The 21044-nt window shown below is 56.6% G+C and overlaps 2 protein-coding genes across 2 annotated transcripts; both read left to right on the top strand.

The window, feature by feature from the left end:
• The first annotated feature begins 303 nt into the window (after positions 1-303).
• Positions 304-5771, top strand: KRT17 (keratin 17). The gene is made up of 8 exons (XM_059048693.2): positions 304-1059; positions 2114-2196; positions 2592-2748; positions 3365-3526; positions 4153-4278; positions 4381-4601; positions 4702-4727; positions 5551-5771. Exons 1-8 carry the CDS (start codon positions 592-594, stop codon positions 5643-5645), a joined length of 1338 nt encoding a protein of 445 aa, XP_058904676.1. The 5' UTR covers positions 304-591; the 3' UTR covers positions 5646-5771.
• Positions 5772-11494: 5723 nt separating this feature from the next.
• Positions 11495-15833, top strand: LOC131746926 (keratin, type I cytoskeletal 16-like). Its single transcript, XM_067020465.1, is given in 12 exon segments — positions 11495-11523; positions 11764-11838; positions 12580-12716; positions 12719-13074; positions 13770-13858; positions 14000-14156; positions 14266-14424; positions 14512-14544; positions 14547-14639; positions 14958-15094; positions 15324-15413; positions 15515-15833. Coding segments are annotated over 12 exon segments (1674 nt in total).
• The last annotated feature ends 5211 nt before the right edge of the window (positions 15834-21044 follow it).

The following is a 21044-nucleotide window of genomic DNA, read 5'->3' as shown; positions in this document are numbered from 1 at the left end:
ACACTTTCCTTATCTGTAAATGCGGTGGTAATCTGCGACCTGACCGAGCTGCTGTGTGGTGAGCCTGGTGGGTTTGGGTCTAGTTTCCAAGGCAAGATGGGGTACCGGTCCGTCCTCGCTGTCTCCCCCGCACCTCGCCCAGGGCCAGGATCATGTGTGGCGTGGTGTGTGGCTGGGGGCAGCTTCCTGGGACGGCTCAGTGACGGTGACGTCCTGCTTATTCCTTTTGTCCATATTAGGTCATGGGAAAGCGTAGCTGCAGGGCCTGCCTGAATTACAGGTGACAGGCCTGAGACCAGGGACATGCACATACACACAAGCAGACGCCCAGCACGGGGGTTCGGAGAAATGATGCAAAGCCCCGATGGTGGGAGGGAAGGAGACCCACAGTCACCTGGAAGCTGGCGGGCAGCCAGCGGTGATGAAAGCCCAGGGGAATGGGAACAGAGGAGCGAGCCTGTTGTAATCGTTACGCCCATTTGTCAGGGCCTATAAAGGAGGCGGGCGAGCCCTGGCGGCAACGCACACCTTGGGCCTCTCTCCTCTCGAGCCCTCTCTCTCCGTGTCTGCCTGCCACCCGCTGCCGCCACCATGACCACCACCAGCCGCCAGTTCTCCTCCTCCAACTCCATCAAGGGCTCCTCTGGCCTGGGGGGCGGCTTGTCCCTCACCTCCTGCCAGCTGTCTGGCAGCCTGGGCAAAGCCCTTGGGGGCGGCAGCTACTCTAGCTGCTATAGCTTCGGCTCTGGCGGTGGCTATGGCAGTGGCAGCTATGGCAGCGGCGGCTATGGCAGCGGCGGCTATGGCAGCGGCAGCTTTGGCACTGGTTGCGGTGGCAGTGGCTTTGGAAGCGGTGATGGGCTGCTGGGGGGCAGCGAGAAGGCCACCATGCAGAACCTCAACGACCGCCTGGCCTCCTACCTGGACAAGGTGCGCGCCCTGGAGGAGGCCAACGCTGACCTGGAGGTGAAGATCCACAGCTGGTACCAGAAGCAGAGGCCAGAGCCGACTTCCGACTACAGCTGCTACTTCAAGACCATCGAGGACCTGAAGAACCAGGTAGGGGCTGTGGTGGGAGGGGACCTGGCAGGGCACAGCTTTTCCTCCCCTACCTCCTGCCCTTGACCAAGGCCTGGAGTCCAGCGTGGGGGCTACCAAAGGGTCTTGGGGAACTAAGGACAGCTTGGTTCCGGCTTGGCTTCTGGGAGCCCATCTTGGGGCCACCTTGTGGCCTATGGTCTCTTTGTTGGGGGCAGCAGCCTGGGCTAGGGACAAGCAGGCCTTGTGGAGCTCCTTTGAGCCTCAGTTTCCCATCATGGAGCTTTTTGCCACCTTGTGTGATTGTGGGATAAGATGAATGGATGCACGTGGAGGGCTGGGCCCCTGGGGTCACCGGATACTCGGGCACCTCTTTCCTTGGAGTAAGAGGTAGGGCTACGGTGGGGTCAGGGGTCTGAGTGAGTTCCTGCTGGCACCTGCTAGGAGGAGGAAGTGAGAGAGAGGGGACGGGACCTCAGGAGGCCACTTGTGTGCCTTATTTGGAGATCTTTCTGGCTTCCCCATCTCTCCTGCTGCACCCTCAAGACTGGGGCTCAGCAAACCTGGGGCGGGGCTGGGGCTGCCTGCTGGAGCCCGGGGTCAGGGCTTAGCAGGGGTCACGACTTCTGATTTGGAACTACTCTTTGGTGAGGGTTCCTTTAGTCTTCCTTTTTGGGTGAACCTCTCAGGGACACTATATCCCCAACTGTAAAATGAGCTTTCCCATATCCGTCCTCTTTCCAGGATTGGGGAACAGCTTCTGCCCCGGGGCATCCTCCCATTCTTTTCTTGCTCTCCTGCATTCCCAGCCTGGCACTCCCAGATGGCTGTCCACTCTGGCTTAAGGCAGAGCCTGGCATGGGGGAGGGGGGCAAGGTTTCAGCCATCAGACTCGGGCGGGCCCCGCCTCTCTTACCAACTGTAATGCAGTAAAGGTGAATGGCTGGGTGGGAAGGGAGCCTTCCTGGAGGAGGCAGCCACATCCTGGCCCCCAGACAGAGAGACCCGTCTCAGAACCCTGGTCTGTGCTGAGCTCCTCCCACGCAGTGACCTGATTACTCTCCCATCTTCCCAGATCCTCATGGCCACCACGGACAACGCCAACATCCTGATGCAGGTCGACAACACCCGTCTGGCTGCTGATGACTTCTGCACCAAGTGAGCCCTGGCCAGGGAGGCTGGGGAGGAACTGGGGGCACCCCTCCCTACCCCAGGACTCCTCAGTTGCTGGTGGCAAGGTCCAGGAGCTGGGGGTGGGGGAGTCCCTGCTAAGAGTCCTGCACCTCTTAGCCCAGGATGCAGCAAACGCAGCAGATGCTGAAGGTTGCTGGGCTTAGTCAGGTGATGGAAGAGTGGGACGAGGGGGCAGGAGGCAGAGGGGAGAGGACCCAGGAAGCCAGGTGGGGGTGGGGTCTTGCCCTGCGTGGTCCCAGGCCCCCAGGGCTGCGATGGGCTTCTACTCCACCCCCTCATTGTTCGGAGGCAGGGTGCTGGCCAGAACCTGCACCTGCCAGTCCGAGCATCCTGACGGAAGTCTCTGGTTCCCTTCGCAGGTTCGAGACGGAGCAGGCCCTGCGGATGAGCGTGGAGGCCGACATCAGTGGCCTGCGCAGGGTGCTGGACGAGCTGACCCTGGCCAGAGCCGACCTGGAGATGCAGATCGAGAACCTCAAGGAGGAGCTGGCCTACCTCCGGAAAAATCACGAGGAGGTGAGGCAGCCGGGGCAGTAGGTCAAAGAAGATGCTGAGTGGGTGGCAGGGCTGTGGGGCCGTGCCAGGTTGAGACTGCGGGAAGAGCACAGGTGTCCAGGCTGGTCGCCTTACAGTGCTGCTCTGTCTGCAGAGCCCTGATGCCCACGCAGGGCAGCCTCCTCCATGTACTACCTTGCTTCCCTGCATCTGGGGAGCCTCCCAGGGGCCCACAGAGGCCTCTTCTGCCCCTGCTGGCTTCCCTCACCAGGACAGAGATAATCGAGGAGGTTGCCCCCTTGTCCCAGCTCAAACCCTCGAATCTGGCCCCTAGGTAGAAGTTTGGAAACTAGACAGGATGTTTTGGGGGCTCAGGCCTAAGAATTAGATTCTATCTTCAGAGAGCCCTCAGTCTAATGGAGGCAACACAGAGTCTGTCCTCAGGGAACCCCTAGCCTGATGGTGGAGGCAAAGCCCACATAGAGCAGGTGAATAAAAATCATTCGGAGGGTCAGAGAGTAGAGGGCAGGCAGAACAAAGGAGGTGTCCTTGGGAGGGGTCTGGAGAACTTGCCTGGGAAGGGTTGGGAGTGAGAGATCAGGATGCATGTCCACACCCACCATCCCCTCCTCCACAGGAGATGAACGTCCTGCGAGGCCAGGTGGGCGGTGAGGTCAACGTGGAGATGGATGCCGCGCCCAGTGTGGACCTGAGCCGCATCCTGAACGAGATGCGCGCCCAGTACGAGAAGATGGCGGAGAAGAACCGCAAAGACGCCGAGGACTGGTTCTTCAGCAAGGTGGGGGCTGCCACAGGCCAGAGGCCTCCCCCAGCGGATGGGGTGCAAGGCTTGAGTCCCCACAGTAAGCCCAGCGCCTGGCATCTTGGCTACCTTATCCCCGGTGAGCCACACGGACACCGGGGGTCAGGGTCCCCTGTTGCATCCGCAGGCCTGGAGCTTGGCTGAAGCTGGAATCCGGTGGGTGGGTAGGGAGACCCCTCAGGAATAAAACCAGAGGGTCAAGACCCCAGGAGCTTGCATCTGTCCCTCAAGAAGTCAGGAACTAGCACCAGGGGCCTGACTACTGTCCTGGCTGGTTCTCAAGTTTCCTATTCTTGTGCTTTACATTTGCAGAGATTAAACATAAAACTTAACATCCTTTCAAAGGCTTCTGAGTTCTGGGAAGTGGGAAGGTGGTGAGAAGGCACTGCTCCCACAGTGAGGTTTGGGAGGAGGCCTGAGAGGCCCAGGGGAGGTCAGGAAGGTGGCCATGGTGAGGGGGGATTGGGGAGAGTGGGGAGAGCCCAGGTGCCTGTCTGGGCACAGAGTGGACCCTGGGCTGAGCATATGGAGGCCATGGGGGTCACCTGCCTTGGAGAAGGGAAGCTGGGCTCACGCTGCCCTGTCCTGTGTCCTGTCTGCAGACAGAGGAACTGAACCGCGAGGTGGCCACCAACAGCGAGCTGGTGCAGAGCAGCAAGAGCGAGGTCTCAGAGCTCCGGCGCACCCTGCAGAACCTGGAGATCGAGCTGCAGTTCCAGCTCAGCACGGTAGGGGCGCTGCCAGGCCTCGGGGGTGTGGGGGAGGCGCCCAGGTCTCTGGAGGAGGCACTGAGAACCCTTCTGACCCCTGCCCCTCCCTCTCTCCTGCAGAAAGCATCTCTGGAGGGTAGCCTGGCGGAGACAGAGAACCGCTACTGCCTGCAGCTGTCCCAGATCCAGGGGCTGATCTGCAGCGTGGAGGAGCAGTTGGCCCAGCTGCGCTGCGATATGGAACAGCAGAGCCACGAGTACCAGATGCTGCTGGACGTGAAGACACGGCTGGAGCAGGAGATCGCCACCTACCGCCGCCTGCTGGAGGGCGAGGACATCCAGTGAGCGGGGAGGCCCCCGGGCCAGGGCTGGGGGCCTGGGGCAGAGGTGAGGCTGAGACCCACATCTAATCTCTCTCTCTCTCTTTTTTTTTTCTTGCAGGCTGCCTCAGCACAAGATCAGAGATCGTAAGCATCTTGGTTGCTGAGGGTGGGGCTGCACGGGGCAGGCGACCCACCTGTACGTTGCTGGGGGAGGGTGTCCGGGAGCTCCAGGAAATGATGGCTGCTGCTCAGCAGGGGTGGGGGAAGGGACCCGGTAGGGCTCAGGGTCCTAATCAAGTGAGTGGGACACTATCTGGTCCAATGGGCGAGAGGCAGGGAAATGGCCCTTACCTTGGAGATCCTAGTCTGAGGTGGGAGACATGGTCCCAGCTCTGGAGAGTCTCATCTGATGGGGAGGTAGGGACATGGTCTCACGATCTTTGCTCTTGGGACCCTACAGATGAACAAAAGCAGTCTTGTGTCTGGAGTCTCTTGTCTGATGGCAGAAAGGGACTTGATCCTTGTCCTCCAGATCCCAGTCTGATGGGGAAGAAAAAATCCCTGCCCTGGGGCATCTAGCCTAAGGGTGTGGACCAGGGTCTTGTCTTGGAGATCCACTCCTGAAGGGAGCATAATCTATGCCCTTGAGAATGCAGAGAAATGGAGACAGACCCCATTTCGTGTAGCATCCAGTCTGTGCAGTCTTCCTCTTGCAGAAGGACATGTGGGTCAGAATCAAACCATCTATTTGGGAGACAGGATTCACCTAGGGGCACCAGGAAGGAACAGGGTGGGAGGGAGCGAGTGGCAAGGTCAGGGGGACACCTGTGCGGATGTGATGTTGAGGGGCCAGCAGAGGCGTGGACACCAAGTGGCCATGGGGGAGAAAGCCGGCTCCACTCAGGGGGCTGGGGGCTGAGCCAGGACCTCTTGGCCCCCACCCACCCTGAGTGTCTGTCTCCTGCAGCTGTGACCACCCGCCAGGTGCGCACCATTGTGGAAGAAGTCCAAGATGGCAGGGTCATCTCCTCCCGCGAGGAGGTCCGCCAGGCCACCCACTGAGGACTCTGCTCCCCCCGCCAGGCCCTCCGGGGCCCCCCATTGGCTCCACAGCCACTGTAGCCCCAGCCCCTGGCTTCAGTCCTTTTCCCATCCCCCCTCCCTGACCAATAAAGCTTGTCAACTGAGACATGGAATGCTCCCTGGTTGTGGCCACTCACGTGGCCCCGGCGCAGAAGGGGTGAACCGGTGGTGGTGGGGTGAATGGGGGTAGGGGGAGGAGGCCGTGGACACCCACTGTTGTTGACTTGGAGGTCAGGGGTCATCTTAGAACAGGGTGAAGACTAGGTTTGGGCAGAACTCGAGGGGAGGGAGTTGCTTTTTATCTCCCAAGGGCTGGTGATTCCTGGGAGGGTGGCCCAGGCAGTGCCAGACCCAGGTTGAGGTCAGCGTGTCAGGGGGCAGCCTTAGGTGTCCTCTTCTTGGCCTGTAATTGGGTCCATGACCTTGGGCATGCCTTCACCCTCACTGAGCCTCATTTTCTCATCCATAAACGGGCAGGAAGATCTCAGGAGCCAGAGGCTCAGGGGTAAAGCATCCGATCGGTTGCCCCTCACAGCCCTGTGGGCTGTGTCCTCCTCTAAGAGGGGACAAGGTGGGGAGGGGCAGGGAGGCAGGCCAGGCCAGGAATCAGGATCCTTCTGAAGGGGGCGGGGATGGAGGACGGAAGGTGGGGAGGCAGGCTGGGTGATTAGGGCCCAGGTTCCTGTGTGAGTCTCAGGAAACCCCTAGAAGGGGTCTGTGGGTCCGGATGCTCCCATCGCCTCAACCCCAGGAACGTGAGCTGAGACCTGTGCTTCCAGAGACCGCAAGTGTGGGAGAGAGGGTGGGGCCTCTCCCAGGGATATGTCTTCAAATGGTGAGCTCAGGATGGGGCATTCAGGGGAGGCTGTGCCCGGGGAGCTGCACTGCCCTCCCTGGGCAGTTTGTCCCCTCTTGGTTCCAGCAGCGTGGAGGTCGGAGAGGTGGGAAACTGTCTCCTGGGGAAGGGGGAGGGGCCGTCCTGCCTCAGCCGCTCCAACACCCTCCAGCCCCGCCCCTGTCACTCCACGGCCAGGCGCTGAGCCAGCAGGAGAGGAGCCCCGGAAGTCTTTCTTTGAGTAAATCTGGAAAGCACTGGGCCAGGCGGGTCTGATTTCCTGGTTTTCTTCAAGAAGTGGGGGTGGGTGGAAGGTGTTAACGGGGTGGGGGGGGGAGGTATGCCCTCACCCCTGTTCACTGACAGGCCCCCTCCAAACACGTGCTCTCGCCCGGTGCCTGGAGACTGAGGGCGCGGCCGGGACAGGGAGGGGGCAGGAGCAGCCAGAGCCCCCCAGAGGCCTGGCGTGGTGGAGGCTTGGGACCAGCGGAGGCCCGGGAGGAGCAGGTGGCACAGGGCCGTGAGCGCTGTCTATGACGTGGGCCGCGGGGTGTGAGGACTTTGGGCAGGTCAAAGGCCCTCTGTGGATCTCAGAAGCCACAGTAAAGGACGGACGGGTGAGATGAGCCGCAGCCAACAGCGCTTCCGGCCGCGATCCCAGGGGCAGGGAAGACATTGAGTTCCTTTCCACGGCAGGGACAACAGCCTGGAGTCCAGGGCCTGTGTCTGCAGAGGCAAATGCCGGACTCAAAGCAGGCTGGGAGCGTGGGCTCCGCTCCTGCAGGGACAGGCAGCTCTCAGCTGCCTGGGGCGGCAATCAGGGTAGGGAGGGAGGGCAGGAGGGAGGGAGGCACCGTACCCACCAGGCCCCCACCGTACATCCAGCCACAACCGGGAGAACCAGCCCTGGGCTGAGGATGGTCCGTCTGGGGGTGATCTCGTTTACCTGAGCGACAGTTCCAGGAAGAGGGGAGGGTCCGGGAAGAGGTGCCCCATGGTGTGGAGGGGGGACACTGAGGCTCCTAGGGGCAGTGACTCAGCCCCCTGTTTGGAGCCTGGCATGTCAGGGGTGGGGTAGGGCATGGGAGGGGAGACAGCTATGCTGAAAGAGGCCAGAGCCCCACTCCCTGCCCAAACCCAGGCTCTTAGGCAGGGCCCTCTCTCCCCGCAGACCCTGGGGGTCCACTTTTACTGATGGGGTGAGTGAGGAGGGGTCCGAGTGTGGGGCTGGGAGACGCAGCCCCGGACTTCACCCTTGTGCGGGGGAGGAAGCCCCTGCCCACAAAGCGAGTGGGTGGGTGGTCAGGAGGCCACAATGGGGGAGCAGCCAGGTGTCCCGGGAACTGCACCAGGAGAGCAGTGGCTGCGGTGCCGGGGCTGGAGGTCCACAGGGCAGAGCGCGGGACCCAGAGAGGGAAAGTTCTGCCCTTTCCAGGACTGCTCAGCCCGGGCCTGGGCAGGTGGGGGCCGCAGGGAGGAGTGCCTGTGGGTGGAGGCCTGTGGTCCCCTTGGGGATGGTATGGCTTTGTCCAGGCACACCACGCTGACCCGGGCTGCTGGGGCATGTGCCTGCGGCTGGACTGGGGGCCCAGCTGTGGGACTCTCCAAGGGACTCACAGTTCATCCACACCCACCCGCCTGCTGCACAAGATGTTTCAGTGAGCCGGTCTGCACCTCCCCCGGCTGCCGTCTCACCCACACTCGTACGAGGGACACACACCCCTGATGCCCAGGCTCGGGCCGGCCACGGGTGGTCAGCCCCTGTGACTCTTCCTCCACCTCGCCCACACTCTGGAAGGGTGACCTTGACGGTGCTTTCTGCGGAGAAATGACACGGCAGTGACACTGTCCATGGCACTGCGTCGCTCTGTGCCTGGGTCTGCGCTGGGCCCGGGGGAAGCAAGAGACCCAGGCCCTGGTGCGGAGGGGCCCTGAGGGACCCCAAGGGACCCCAGTCTAGGGGTGGTAAACCGGGCACAATGGCAGGCCTGACACTCCTCCCTCAGCCCTTATGCAGTGTGTTCTCCTGTGCCACCCAGGCTTTGGGGGGCTGAGGGGAACAGAGGGGCCAGAGCCAGGACAGTTCAGTCCCCAGGCAGAGTCCAGACTGCCACCCAGCTTAACCCAGCCACAGGCTCCCCTGAGGGCCCCTGGTTGTGCAGCCCATTGTGAGAGGCCCTGCCTTGGAAGGGGGAGATCCAACACAGTGGGGGAGGACCGCCTAAGGTGGGTAAGGCACTCACAGACTCACCCAGATCCTGGGACCAGGCACGGGGCCGGAGCCTGCCTGGGGGTCATTTGTTCACTCCCAGGGAGCCCGTCCCCTCCCTGCAGGCCCCCTACCTCCCATTATGGCCTGAACACTCAGTGTTGGGGACGTCTCTACCTCCTCCAGACATTCTGCCCCGAGGGCCTCTCTGTCTCGTTCTCTGCATCTGAGTGTCCACACAGTGCGTGGCACATAGTAGGCGCTTTATAAATACCTGACGCTAAATGCAGTGATAGCCACCAGTCTGTGACAGCTGCTTTATTTGTTTCACCTCTCTGTGCCTGTGAAGTGGTGCTGCCATTCCTATTTGCCAGAGAAGGAAACTGAGGCTCAGCGGGGAGGAATGACTTACCTAGTATGTGGCCCCTGCTGGCCCGACTGCAGCCTGCTCTGTCCTGGCTCATCTGGCTCCTCTCTTTCTTCATCCTGCCCTGAAGCCTGTGACTGTGGCTGCCATCCGTGGCTGGGGGCTTTGAAGCAGCCTCCCCTTTCCCCTCAGGCTCCCTGGAGTCTCCTTCCCCTCTCCTCCCTCCCCCAGTTGCCTCTTGGTCCCCTGCCTGGCTGGACACCAGAATCCCCTAGGAGCTTGTAAAACCTCCCCACCGTCGGGCTTGTCCTGGGCGAGGCTGATGAAGTGGGTCAGAGCGGGGCCCGGGAATCTCTATGGGGATTCTCGTGTTCAGTCAGATTTGGGAATCACTGCAAGTTGAGGTGTGGCATTGGCCAATAGTATTTCCTGGCCAGTTCAGGTATGTGATGATGATACCTGGGATGGAGCTGGGCCAAGGAGAGAGGAAAGAGGCCTGCGTGGAGGAAGGAACCCACTGCCTGGAGGGGCTGGTGGGACTCTATACTCTGTGCTGAGCAGGTCTGGTGATTCTGGCTCTTGGCAACCTTGGGGCAGGTGGGTTTCACTGGCACGGAGGAAATGCCAGCTGCATCCTGAGGGCCAAGCATCCCAGGTTTGCTGCTGCACTGTGTTGTCTTCCTGGCCTTAGTTTACTCTCCAGGGTCAAATGATAAGTTCCAAGGTCAGAGACCACGTCAGCATCTCTCTCTTCCCTGCCGCACCCCAAATGCTGGACACACGGTGGGTGCTTGGGCTGTGGTGTCGATTGAGTGATCTGATGGGTTGGTTGGCAACTTCCGGCAGCTTCTCAGCTCATGCAGATCCCCGACCTCCAGGGCTGGGTCTGTGTGTAATCCCACCCCCGACTCCTCCAGGAATGGGGGCAGGGGCGGCGATCTGGTGAGAAGGGAGGTGGAGGGTTGGGGGTGGTGCAGAGAAGGAGGAGCTCCCAGAGACCACCGGGAGAGTCAGTGTGGACTTCGGTCAGGGTCCTGGACCTGGGTCTAGTCTCTGCTCCTCTGCTGCTGCTGCTGCTTCCTCTTCAAAAAAAATTTTTTGGCTGCTCCATGCAGCATGTGAAATCTTAATTCCCCAACCAGGGATTGAACCTGCACCCCCTGCACTGGAAGCGTGGAGTCTTAACCACTGGACCGCCAAGGAAGCCCGTCTGCTCCTCTGCTTCTGTCCTGTTTAACATGGGACAAGTCTTTTGTGCTCTCTGGTTGGGGCTTGGTGGTCTTTGCTGATCTTGAAGGCCATTTCCAGCTCCAAAGGTGATGAATCTGTGATTGGACCCGAACTCCAGGCCCATCCTGAAGTCTGGGATGATGGGGGTTTTGTCTAAGATTCCAGGGTCCCTTTTGCCTATTTTGGGGGTTAGGGGAGGGAATAGCAAGTTCTCTCTCCCAGGCCTGGCCCTGAAGGCATAGGCTGGGTACCAGCTCTGCTCATCCCTTTGGGCCCTGTGCCTCCAGATGAGGGACATGATGTGGCAGAAACAAAGCCCTGGTTATGCTGAGACAGAATTTCCCGCCCCAAGGTTCAAGGTGGTATTGTCCAGCAGGACTCGGGCTGAGGCAAGCTCTCTTCCGCCTCCTCTCACTTCCACAGAGGCACTGCAGAGCAAGGACAGTGGCCAGCTCTGTCGGTCACCCCCCAGGGCACCCCAAGGAGGCCTCTTTGTTGGGGCCCAGACCCCCCACTCCTGCCTTCAGACCTCAGGCCAATATCATGTCCAGCATGGGCAGAGCTCATTCCAGGCAGATAATGGACATGTTTGCCAGGCATTGCGGGACAGTTGAAGACAGCCCATCTCTGGGATCAAGTCCCGGCTCTGCAGCTTAAACCCAGTGGCTTTGGGCAAATCACCCTCTCTCTCTGGCTTTCTCTGGTTCTCCCTCTCTCCTCCTCACCTCACAGGGTTGTTTCAAGACAGTGATGTATGTTGGAGGGGCAAAAACAGAGTGGTTCAGGATGCTGGAAAGAACTTGGGCTGGGCGAGCAGACAGACAGGGGTTCAAGCGTCTTGGTAAGCTCACTTACCCTTCCAGCCCCCTCATCTGTGAACTGGTGGCAGGAATAAGGCCCTCACAGAACTGTGTGGCATGTGTAGGGCACTCCATGCAATACCTGAGCGTGGCTGGTGACCAGGGAGCCACCTTCCCCCGTCTCCTCGACTGAACGAATAAAGTTGCCAAGTCCAGCCTGGAAGCTGTGGATGCTCCAGAGAAAAACTGTTGGGATCTAAGCCCTGGAGACACTGTGGGGTCTTGGAGTCTTGCGGTGGGGTTCGGGGGTCACAGGTAGTACCGGCAGCAGGATGGGGATTCCCTCCTACCACAGTTTACGGTGGGTGCCTGTGATTAGGTGAAGCAATGCGCTGGGCGGGGGAGCTGCTCAAAGGGTGGGAGTGTGGGAGAGCAGAGGAGAGGGCAGACACGTGGGAGGGAGGTGCCAGAGCATAGAGGCGGGCGAGGAGGGGCGGGTGAGGGGTAGCTGGGCTGGAAAGGAAGGAAGGGGAGGCTGGGGGTCACGGCTGGCCATTGGGGAGGGGCCAGCAGGGTCCTTCATGCATGTTCCTTTTTGGCTGGCGGTGTGCCCTCCCCTTTTACAGATGAGTAAACTGAGGTCCAGAGGCTCATAGACTAAAGGACTACCTATGCCATGCAGCTTGTACGGAGCAGAGCAGGGATTCAAGCTGCTACCTGCTCGTTTCATGGTACACACCACTTCTGGAGGTCCTGGGGGCTCAAAGGCAGCCTCTGAAACTGGGATAGGAGTCATAGAATTTTTAGAACTGGAAAGGACTCTGAGATTGCTCGGTTCAGCCTTGTCACTTTACTGAGGGCAAACAGAGGCCCAGAGAGGGTAGATGGCGGGTGGGGGGCGCAGGTCACACAGCGAGCAGAGCAGAGCAGGACCATGAACCCAGCTCTCCTGTCCACAGCCAGCCATGTAGGGTCCCCACAGCTGCATCCCGAGACAGCCCCTGGACAGCACCGCTGAGGCCATTCATCCAAGGCTGTCACCGTGGGGCAGGGAGTCCTGCCATGGGCTGACTCACTGCCCAGGGATGCAGTTACCACAAATTTGCCTGTGCCACAGCACTGCTAGCCCCTCAGGCTCCAGGAACTAACTGCAGCTAGATTCCCGTTGCCTAGCGTGAGTCACCACCAACATGAGTTGGTATGTTTGCTCTCGGCTCCACACCCCCAAAAGCTATGTGGAAACTCAGAGAGGCCCACAGTGAATGAGTTGACCCCGGGCTGAATAATCTGGAGGGGAGCTGGATGGGATCGGGAGTGATGAAATCCGGAGCGGGGCCCGGAGTCAGCAGCTGGGAGGGTCCCTCTTTCCTCACGTGCATATAAACATTCCTGGGGTTTGAGGACGCCTCCGCATCCTCCCAGCCTCCCCGAGCACCTTTCTCTTCTCTCTTCTCACCACGACCCACCTGCAGGCGCCGCCAGTTCACCTCCTCCAGCTCCATCGAGGGCTCCTGTGGCATCGGCGGCGGCTCCAACCTCGGGTCTTCCGTCATGGCCGGAGGCTCCTGCCGGGCCCCCAGCGCCAACAGGCCCCCAGGGGCCCGTCTGTCTCCTCCTCCCGCTACTCCTCCGGGGGTGTCTGCGGGCTGTGGGGCGGCTATGGTGGCAGCTTCAGCAGCAGCAGCAGCTTTGGTGGGGCCCTGGGTAGCATCTTCGTTGGAGGATATGGTGGTGGCCTTGGCGTCTGCCTCAGTGGTGGCAATGGTGGCCTCCTCTCTGGCAACGAGAAGGTCACCATGCAGAACCTCAACGACCTCCTGGCCTCCTACCTGGAGAAGGTGCGCGCCCTGGAGGAGGCCGACACGGAGCTGGAGGTGAAGATCCGCGACTGGTACCAGAAGCAGAGGCCCAGGCCTGCCTGCGACTACAGCCCCTACTTCAAGACCATCGAGGACCTGCGGGGCCAGGTGGCGTGGCCAGGTGCGCGGCTCTGGTGGTGGAGTGTTGATAGAGGTCATGGCTGCAGTGGACCCTAGAAAAACGCTTGCTACCGTCTTCATTTTATAAACAGGGAGACTGAGGCCCGCTTTTGAGGAGTGGCCATGGACTACTCAGAATTGGTGGCGGAGGGGTCCCTTTTTAGCATCAGCGTATCTGAGCTGGACCTGGTACCCTGAATCTCTTACTCCCTGCAAGCATTCTTTGGATCAGCTTCTCTCCAAAGTAAGATGGGGCCCAGGATGGGGTGGCGGATACGTGGGTGCATCCCCTGCACATGCTGAGCTGGGTGGAGAAGGCACCCTAGGCTGTCTGGGGGAGAGTAAAGACTGACCTGCCAGCCAGATAACCCCAAGTATGGTGAGGCTCCTTTCTCCCCTCTTTGCTATTCACCCCTGAGCAGCAGGGCCTTGGCTAACCAGACCTGTCCTTCATCCCCTCTGCAGATCTTTGAGGCCACAATAGAGAATACACAGCCTCTTCTTTTTTTTTTTTTTTTTTTTGCGGTACACGGGCCTCTCACTGTTGCGGCCTCTCCCGTTGCGGAGCACAGGCTCCGGACGCGCAGGCTCAGCGGCCATGGCTCACGGGCCCAGCCGCTCCGCGGCATGTGGGATCTTCCCGGACCGGGGCACGAACCCGCGTCCCCTGCATCGCCAGGCAGACTCTCAACCACTGCGCCACCAGGGAAGCCCCACAGCCTCTTCTGCAGATTGACAATGCCAGGCTGGCAGCCGATGACTTCAGGGCCAAGCAAGCAGCACTGCGGTGGCTGAGGACAGAGAGCAGAGGGTAGGGGATGAGCAGTGAGGTTGTCCAGACACGAGGGCCAGCAGGTCTTGAGCCTCAGAAGCTTCATGATGGACCCTGAGGCCCTGACCTTTGTCTTGCCAGGTATGAGAATGAGCTGGCCCTGCGCCAGGGCGTGGAGGCCGACACCCACAGCCTGCGCAGGGTGCTGGACGAGCTGACCCTGGTAAAGACCGACCTGGAGATGCAGATCGAGGGCCTGAAGGAGGAGCTGGCCTGCCTCCGGAAGAACCACGAGGAGGTGAGGCTTCTCCTGGCAGCGGGAGGCTGGTCCAGTGGGGCTGCGGATGCACCTGGGGCCAGGGAAGGGGCAGCTGAACTGATCACCTCCCCCCATCCCTTCCTTAGAGATGCTTACCCTGCAGAGTCAGACCAGCGGGGACGTCAGCGTGGAGGTGGACGCTGCCCCCAGCGTGGACCTGAGCCACATCCTGAATGAGATGCGCGACCGGTATGAACAGATAGCAGACAAGAACTGCAGAGATGCCGAGGCCTGGTTCCTGAGCAAGGTGATGTGGGTCCTCAGTCCTCCTGCAGGACTTCCCAGCTGGGGTGCCTCTGGAGTGCCCCACACCTTCTGTTCTTTCCTATCTTAGAAAGAGGAGCTGAACAAAGAAGTGGCCTCTAACAGAGAGAGCTGATGCAGAACAGCCATAATGAGTTGAATGAGCTCGGAAGGGTGCTCCAGGGCCTGGAGGTCAAACTGCAGTCCCAGTTCTGCATGGTAAGAAGGATCAGGCCCAGCCCCAGCCTCCAAGTCGCCAGTGATGGCACCACCCCCTGTAATGGAACACCGCCGCAGTACAGTTCCTTCTCTCTTTTCCCAGGAGTGGGTTGGAGGGATCACTGTACCCATTATATAGATGGAGAAATTAAGGTCCAGAACAAATGGTGGAATAACTTTTCTCCACGTTGTCTAGCCCATCAGTAGCCCAGCTGGGGTCAAAAATCCATGCACCTCTCAGGAAACATGCCCAAAGACCTGTGGGTACAGCAGTGACTCCCTCCGTTGACTCTCTCTTTTGCCCTCTCCCATCCACAGAAAGCATCCCTGGAGAAGACCCTGGAGGAGACCAGAAACCGCTACTGCCTGCAGCTGGCCCAGATCCAGGAGCTGATCTGCAGCGTGGAGGAGCAGCTGGCCCAGCTGCGCTGCGAGATGGAACAGCAGAGCCAGGAGTAAAAGATGCTGCTGGGGGCTTCCCTGGTGGCGCAGTGGTTGGGAATCCGCCTGCCGATGCAGGGGACACGGGTTCGTGCCCTGGTCTGGGAGGATCCCACATGCCGCTGAGCGGCTGGGCCCGTGAGCCATGGCCGCTGAGCCTGCGCGTCCGGAGCCTGTGCTCCACGGTGGGAGAGGCCGCAACAGTGAGAGGCCCGCAAAAAAAAAAAAAAAAAAGAAAGAAAGAAAAAAAGAAAAGATGCTGCTGGACGTGAAGACACGGCTGGAGCAGGAGATCGCCACCTACCACCGCCTGCTGGAGGGCGAGGACGCCCAGTGAGTGGGGGCCGCCCCTGTCCTGCCCCACAGACCCTTCAGCCCCACCCCTGCTGCTCCCAACACACCTAACCGCTCTACCTTTTCTCCCCTACAGCCAGCCTCTCCTCCCAGCACCCATCCGGCCAGGACTATGTTTCCTGCAAAGTTAAGGCTCCTGAGGGTCCCGGAGCCGCCTTTGCCCACACGCCGGCCTCACCACCTGAAGGCCTGGGTCCAGCCCCTGCTCGCCCCAGCCGTCTTCCCTCCCTCTCTGCTGGTGGTGGGCTAATAAAGCTGACTTTCTGGTTGATGCATCAATCCCGTGTGGTCTCCGTTCCTGAGCTGATGGTAGGGGAATTGGAGGTGCCTCCCAGGAATCTTCTGGGACCTCACAGCCTGAGGGATGCAGGAAAGAGCCAAGCTCAGAAGAGCTTGTAGGGTCTTCCTTGAAGACCTGCATGCTGTCGGGGGAGTGGGAGTTGGGACATAGGATGGGAGGGAGCTCGCTCGTGTTGGCAGATGCTGTGGGAGACGTTTTACAGCAGCTCTTTCCTCCGACTCACCTGGCGACTCTGGGAGGGGGCCGTGGTCAGGCTCATCTTGGTGCTTAATGTCACACAGACATGAGGTGGCACAACAGTGGCTCAGGTCTGCCCAGCTGCAAAGTCCATGCCTTTCTCTTATACGGCTCTATCTTTTTAGGTATTTTAACCCAAGACTCCCAAGCTTGAGCTCCTAACTCTACCCCTTGGAGCCTCACCTTTGCACACAATGATTTTAGTGTTGGATGGTGGAGGGAGAGCCTTCTGCCTTGGGGGTGGTGTCCACGGTTAGGACTGAATCTTTCTTCTTCCAACCTGCTCCCCACCATCACTCCCATCAACTCCCTCCTCTTCCTCGTTCCCCTCAGCCAGTGAATCGTGTGCTAGCGAGTCCCCTAGAAATAGCTGTCACCCCTGCTTCCTCTTCATACCCACAACCACTGCCGCCATCCGATTTGCTTCCTCACTCCCTAGAACTGGGCCCAGCCTACTAATTGGAGTCCCTTGCTGTCCATCTCCCCCACCCTCGCTTCTACCGAAGGACCTTTCTAACGAGAATGTGGTACAGATCAAGAATAAGGAGGCCATTAGGACCCCTCCGTTCAACCAGCTGTGTTGTTCCCTCTCTCCTGGGGTACTTGGCCTTCCCGTCTCAACCCTCAGTGGTGCCTCTCCCCACCCCCTGCCCTGCACCCCATGAATCCACCCTACTTGGCTGTTGAGGTGTACCGCACTCTCACTTGCTGTGGATGCCTTCCATACTTTAAAATTTTGATTAAAAAATCAAAGCTATGGGAATTCCCTGGCAGTCCAGTGGTTAGGACTCGGTGCTTTCACTGCCGGGACCCAGGTTCAATTTCAATCCCTGGTTGGGGAACTAAGATCCCGTAAGCCATGCAGCGTGGCCAAAACAAAACCAAACATAACAAAACAAAACAAAACAAATCAAAGTTATGTCTGTAGAACATAATTAGATTTTTATGAAAAAGAGCCACTCCCAGGCTGACATCCCCAGGTGTCACACACCTCCATACCTACCTCCCACTTTCAAGTCTTAGTTCTTACTTTTGTCATTTGCCTCCTTTATTCTTTTTTTAAAAAATTTTTAAATTTAATTTTATTTTTTTATACAGCAGGTTCTTGTTAGTTATCCATTTAATACATGTTAGAGTATGTATGTCAACCCCAATCTCCCAATTCATCACCCCTTACCCCTACCGCTTTCCCTCCTTGGTGTCCATACATTTGTTCTTTACATCTGTGTCTCAATTTCTGCCCTGCAAACGAGCTCATCTGTACCATTTTTCTAGATTCCACATACATGCATTAATATATGATATTTGTTTTTTTTTTCTGACTTACTTCACTCTGTATGACAGTCTCTAGATCCATCCACGTCTCTACAAATGACCCAATTTCGTTCCTTTTAATGGCTGAATAATATTCCATTGTATATATGTACCACATCTTCTTTATCCATTTGTCTGTCAATGGGCATTTCGGTTGCTTCCATGACCTGGCTATTGTAAATAGCACTGCAATGAACATTGGGGTGCATGTGTCTTTTTGAATTATGGCTTTCTCTTTACCAGCATACCATTGGCATATATAGTTAAAACCCAAAAGCTCAGGTGCCTCGGTTTGGGTTTTAGAAGCAGATCCTTAGACAAAAATTTCAAGTGCAAGAAGTGTTTTGGGTAATGCCTCATGAAACACCATTAGGAAGTGGGAAGTGAGACAGGGAGGGGAAGGAAGCTAATAAGGGCTGTATTATCAAGCAAGTGAACACTGTGGACAACTGGAGCTTAATCCCACCAGGGAACTCCCACCTCAGCGTTCTTTCCAAAGGACCAGGGAGCTGGGGTATTTATCCTCCCATTCCATCAGTCTCAGGCAAGGGGAGTGGCATTACCCGCCCCCCCCCCCCAGCACTCTGGCCTGTCCCGTACATTGGCAGAATGGGCTCTTGTGGCCAGAGAAGGTCCTCAGGCAAAAGTCTCTGCTGCTGACAAATCTGGCCAGTAAATGCCTAGGAGAAGTGAACAGAGCTTGGTGGTAACAGGAGGCTGTGATGCTGCCAGGGGTTGGCTTTACGGAGCATCCTGGCAGCTTTGGGACAGCTGTACATTCAGTGGCAGCTGGGAGGGGCTCAGTGCTTGGGGACTGAGGCCGAGAGGGCTTCCTTGCCTTTACCTCTCTAAGTCTATAACATGGACACTGTAACACCTTCCCCAAGAGGCTTAGGATTAAGTGAGAATATCGGTGGTAGTGCCTAGCCCAGGGCTCAGGAAATGAAAGCTCTAAGTGTCCTTCAGAGTCTATGAAGACAGATTCTTCCCAGACCTCAGACCTTAGAAGATATTTATCTCTCTTGACAGTCAGATGTGCCTCCTTTTTAGTTAGTGAGAGTTTTATATTTCATCATGTTTCCTTTTTTGTCTTGGCTGCCAGGAAACCCAGAGCTAGATGTCAGGTATAGCAGCCTCCTCCTTAGAGTTACCGCCACCTCCGTTTTGCAGTAGACACAAATTGGGGTGGCTGCTTAGATCATAGGGGTTGGGGCCAAATCTGTGCCTCTCACTTCTTCTGATACTTGACCTTTACTCCTTGGTTGGGGCTTGGGGCTGTGGGGCAAGTATGCCTGCTGGGTTGGTCATATAGGATTCTGGCTACTGGCCACATCAGGCCATGCAGGTGGCCTTCCCTGGGTTTTTTTCAAATTCGAGTTGATCCTCTCTAGCCAAGATGCTGAAGGATGAGTTTAAGACTGCCTTCAGCCATGGTTCCAGCCTTGTGTGTGTCTGTGTGTGTCTGTGTGTGTGTGCATTAGAGAGAGAGAGAGAGACAGAGACAGAGAGACAAGAGAATGATGAATCAATGAATTGCCTCTTTTTGAAACTAATTCACTTTGGCTTTCTGTCTTTTGCAATCAAAACATGTTCATCAATATACTCTATTATCTAATTCTTGATTTATTTTTCTTTAATGGATATTTTTAGTTTTATTATACATGAGGTAAGTTTTATGTTATACATTTTTTTCTTTTTTAAAATTGAACTATAGTTGATTTACAATATTTAGGTATACAGCAAAGTAGATTCAGTTATAATGTGTATATATATATATATATATATATATATATATATATATATATACACATATATTCTTTTTCAGCTTCTTTTCCATTATAGGATATTACAAGATATTGAATATAGTTCCCTGTGCTATACAGTAAATCCTTGTTGCTTATCTATTTTATATATAGTAGTGTATATCTGTTAATCTCATACTCCTAATTTATCCCTCTCCCTCCTCTTTTCCCTTTGGTAACCATAAGTTTGTTTTCTATGTCTGTGAGTCTGTTTCTGTTTTGTAAATAAGTTCATTTGTATCATATTTTAGATTCCCACATATAAATGATATCATATAATATTTGCCTTTCTCTGTCTGACTTACTTCACTTAGTATGATAACCTCTAGGTCCATCTATGTTGCTGCAAATGGCATTACTGCATTCTTTTTATGTCTGAGTAATATTCCATTGTATGTATACCACATCTTCTTTATCCATTCATCTGCTGATGGGCACTTAGGTTGCTACCACGTCTTGGCTATTGTAAATAGTGCTGCTATGAACATTGGGGTGCATGTATACTTTCGAAATAGAGTTTTCATTTTTTCCAGATATATGCCCAGGAGTGGGATTGCTGGGTCATAGGGGTAACTCTATTTTTAGGTTTTTTTTTTTTTTTGTGGTACGCGGGCCTCTCACTGTTGTGGCCTCTCCCGTTGCAGAGCACAGGCTCCGGACACGCAGGCTCAGCGGCCCTGGCTCACGGGCCCAGCTGCTCCGCGGCATGTGGGATCTTCCCGGACCGGTGCACGAACCCGTGTCCCCTGCATCTGCAGGCAGATTCTCAACCACTGCGCCACCAGGGAAGCCCTATTTTCAGTTTTTTAAGGAACCTCCATACCGTTTGCCATAGTGGCTGCATCAATTTTAATTCCCACCAACATTGTAGGAGGGTTCCCTTCCACACCCTCTCCAGCATTAATTATTTGTAGACTTTTTGATGATGCCCATTTTTTGATGGGTTTGTTTTGATTTTTGATATTGAGCTGTATGAACTATCTGTATATTTTGGAAATTAACCCCTTGTCAGCTGCATCTTTTGCAAATGTTTTCTCCCAGCCTGTGTGCTGTCTTTTTGTTTTGTTTATGGTTTCCTTTGCTATGCTGTACAAGTGTCTTTTCTCATAAGCTGCCCAGTCCCCTCTTTTGGAGGTGAGTGACATAGAAATGGGTATGTATGTGTGTCTGAGGACAGATGTTGCCCCCGTTGCACCGACAGCCAGGGCTGCTTGGAGAACCAGGTAATGTCGAGAGACTGGTAGGACTTCCCTGGTCTCGGGGCCTCATTGGAATCCCTGAGTTGCTGCTTCCCTGCCTCCCTCACTCCCAGGCCGGGGGTTGGGGTGGTGTGTGTGGGGTGGTGGACGGTGCTGGACCTCCAACCACAGAATGTGGGCCCCTGCCTTTTCCCCTCACACCCAAGCCATCCTGCTGACTCTTCTTTGGCAGGGCTTCTGTATCTGCCAGTTCCCAGAGACTCCGCCCTGGCCAGGCCCTCGCAGACTCAGCAGCTCATCACCATAGCCTGCTGGCTTCAGCAGCTCTCCCGAGGCCGCCTTCCTCCTATCACTCTGATGCCCCAGCGCTCTCCTGGACTCTTCTGTGTTCTTTGCCTGAATTTTTTTTTTTTCAACATCTTTATTGGAGTATAATTGCTTTACAATGGTGTGTTAGTTTCTGCTTTACAACAAAGTGAATCAGTTATACATATACATATGTTCCCATATCTCTTCCCTCTTGCGTCTGAATTTTGATACCTGTTTTCCATTTGTGCTCACCCCCTGCCCACCCTTGACCTCTAGGGCTTCATTTAAAGTAAGTTTTTAAGCTAAAAATTTCCTCTGTTCCAAGCACCATGCTGGCTACTTGCCATGAATTATCTACTCCTCTCAATAATCCTGCGAGGGAGGAACTGTTATTTTGCCCGTTTGATAGGAAACAGGCTCAGAGGGCTGCAGTGGCTTGTCCAAAGTC

Source organism: Kogia breviceps, chromosome 19 (assembly GCF_026419965.1).
Source record: "Kogia breviceps isolate mKogBre1 chromosome 19, mKogBre1 haplotype 1, whole genome shotgun sequence".
Classification (NCBI taxonomy): domain Eukaryota; kingdom Metazoa; phylum Chordata; class Mammalia; order Artiodactyla; family Physeteridae; genus Kogia; species Kogia breviceps.
This window is presented reverse-complemented; position numbering and strand designations above follow the sequence as displayed.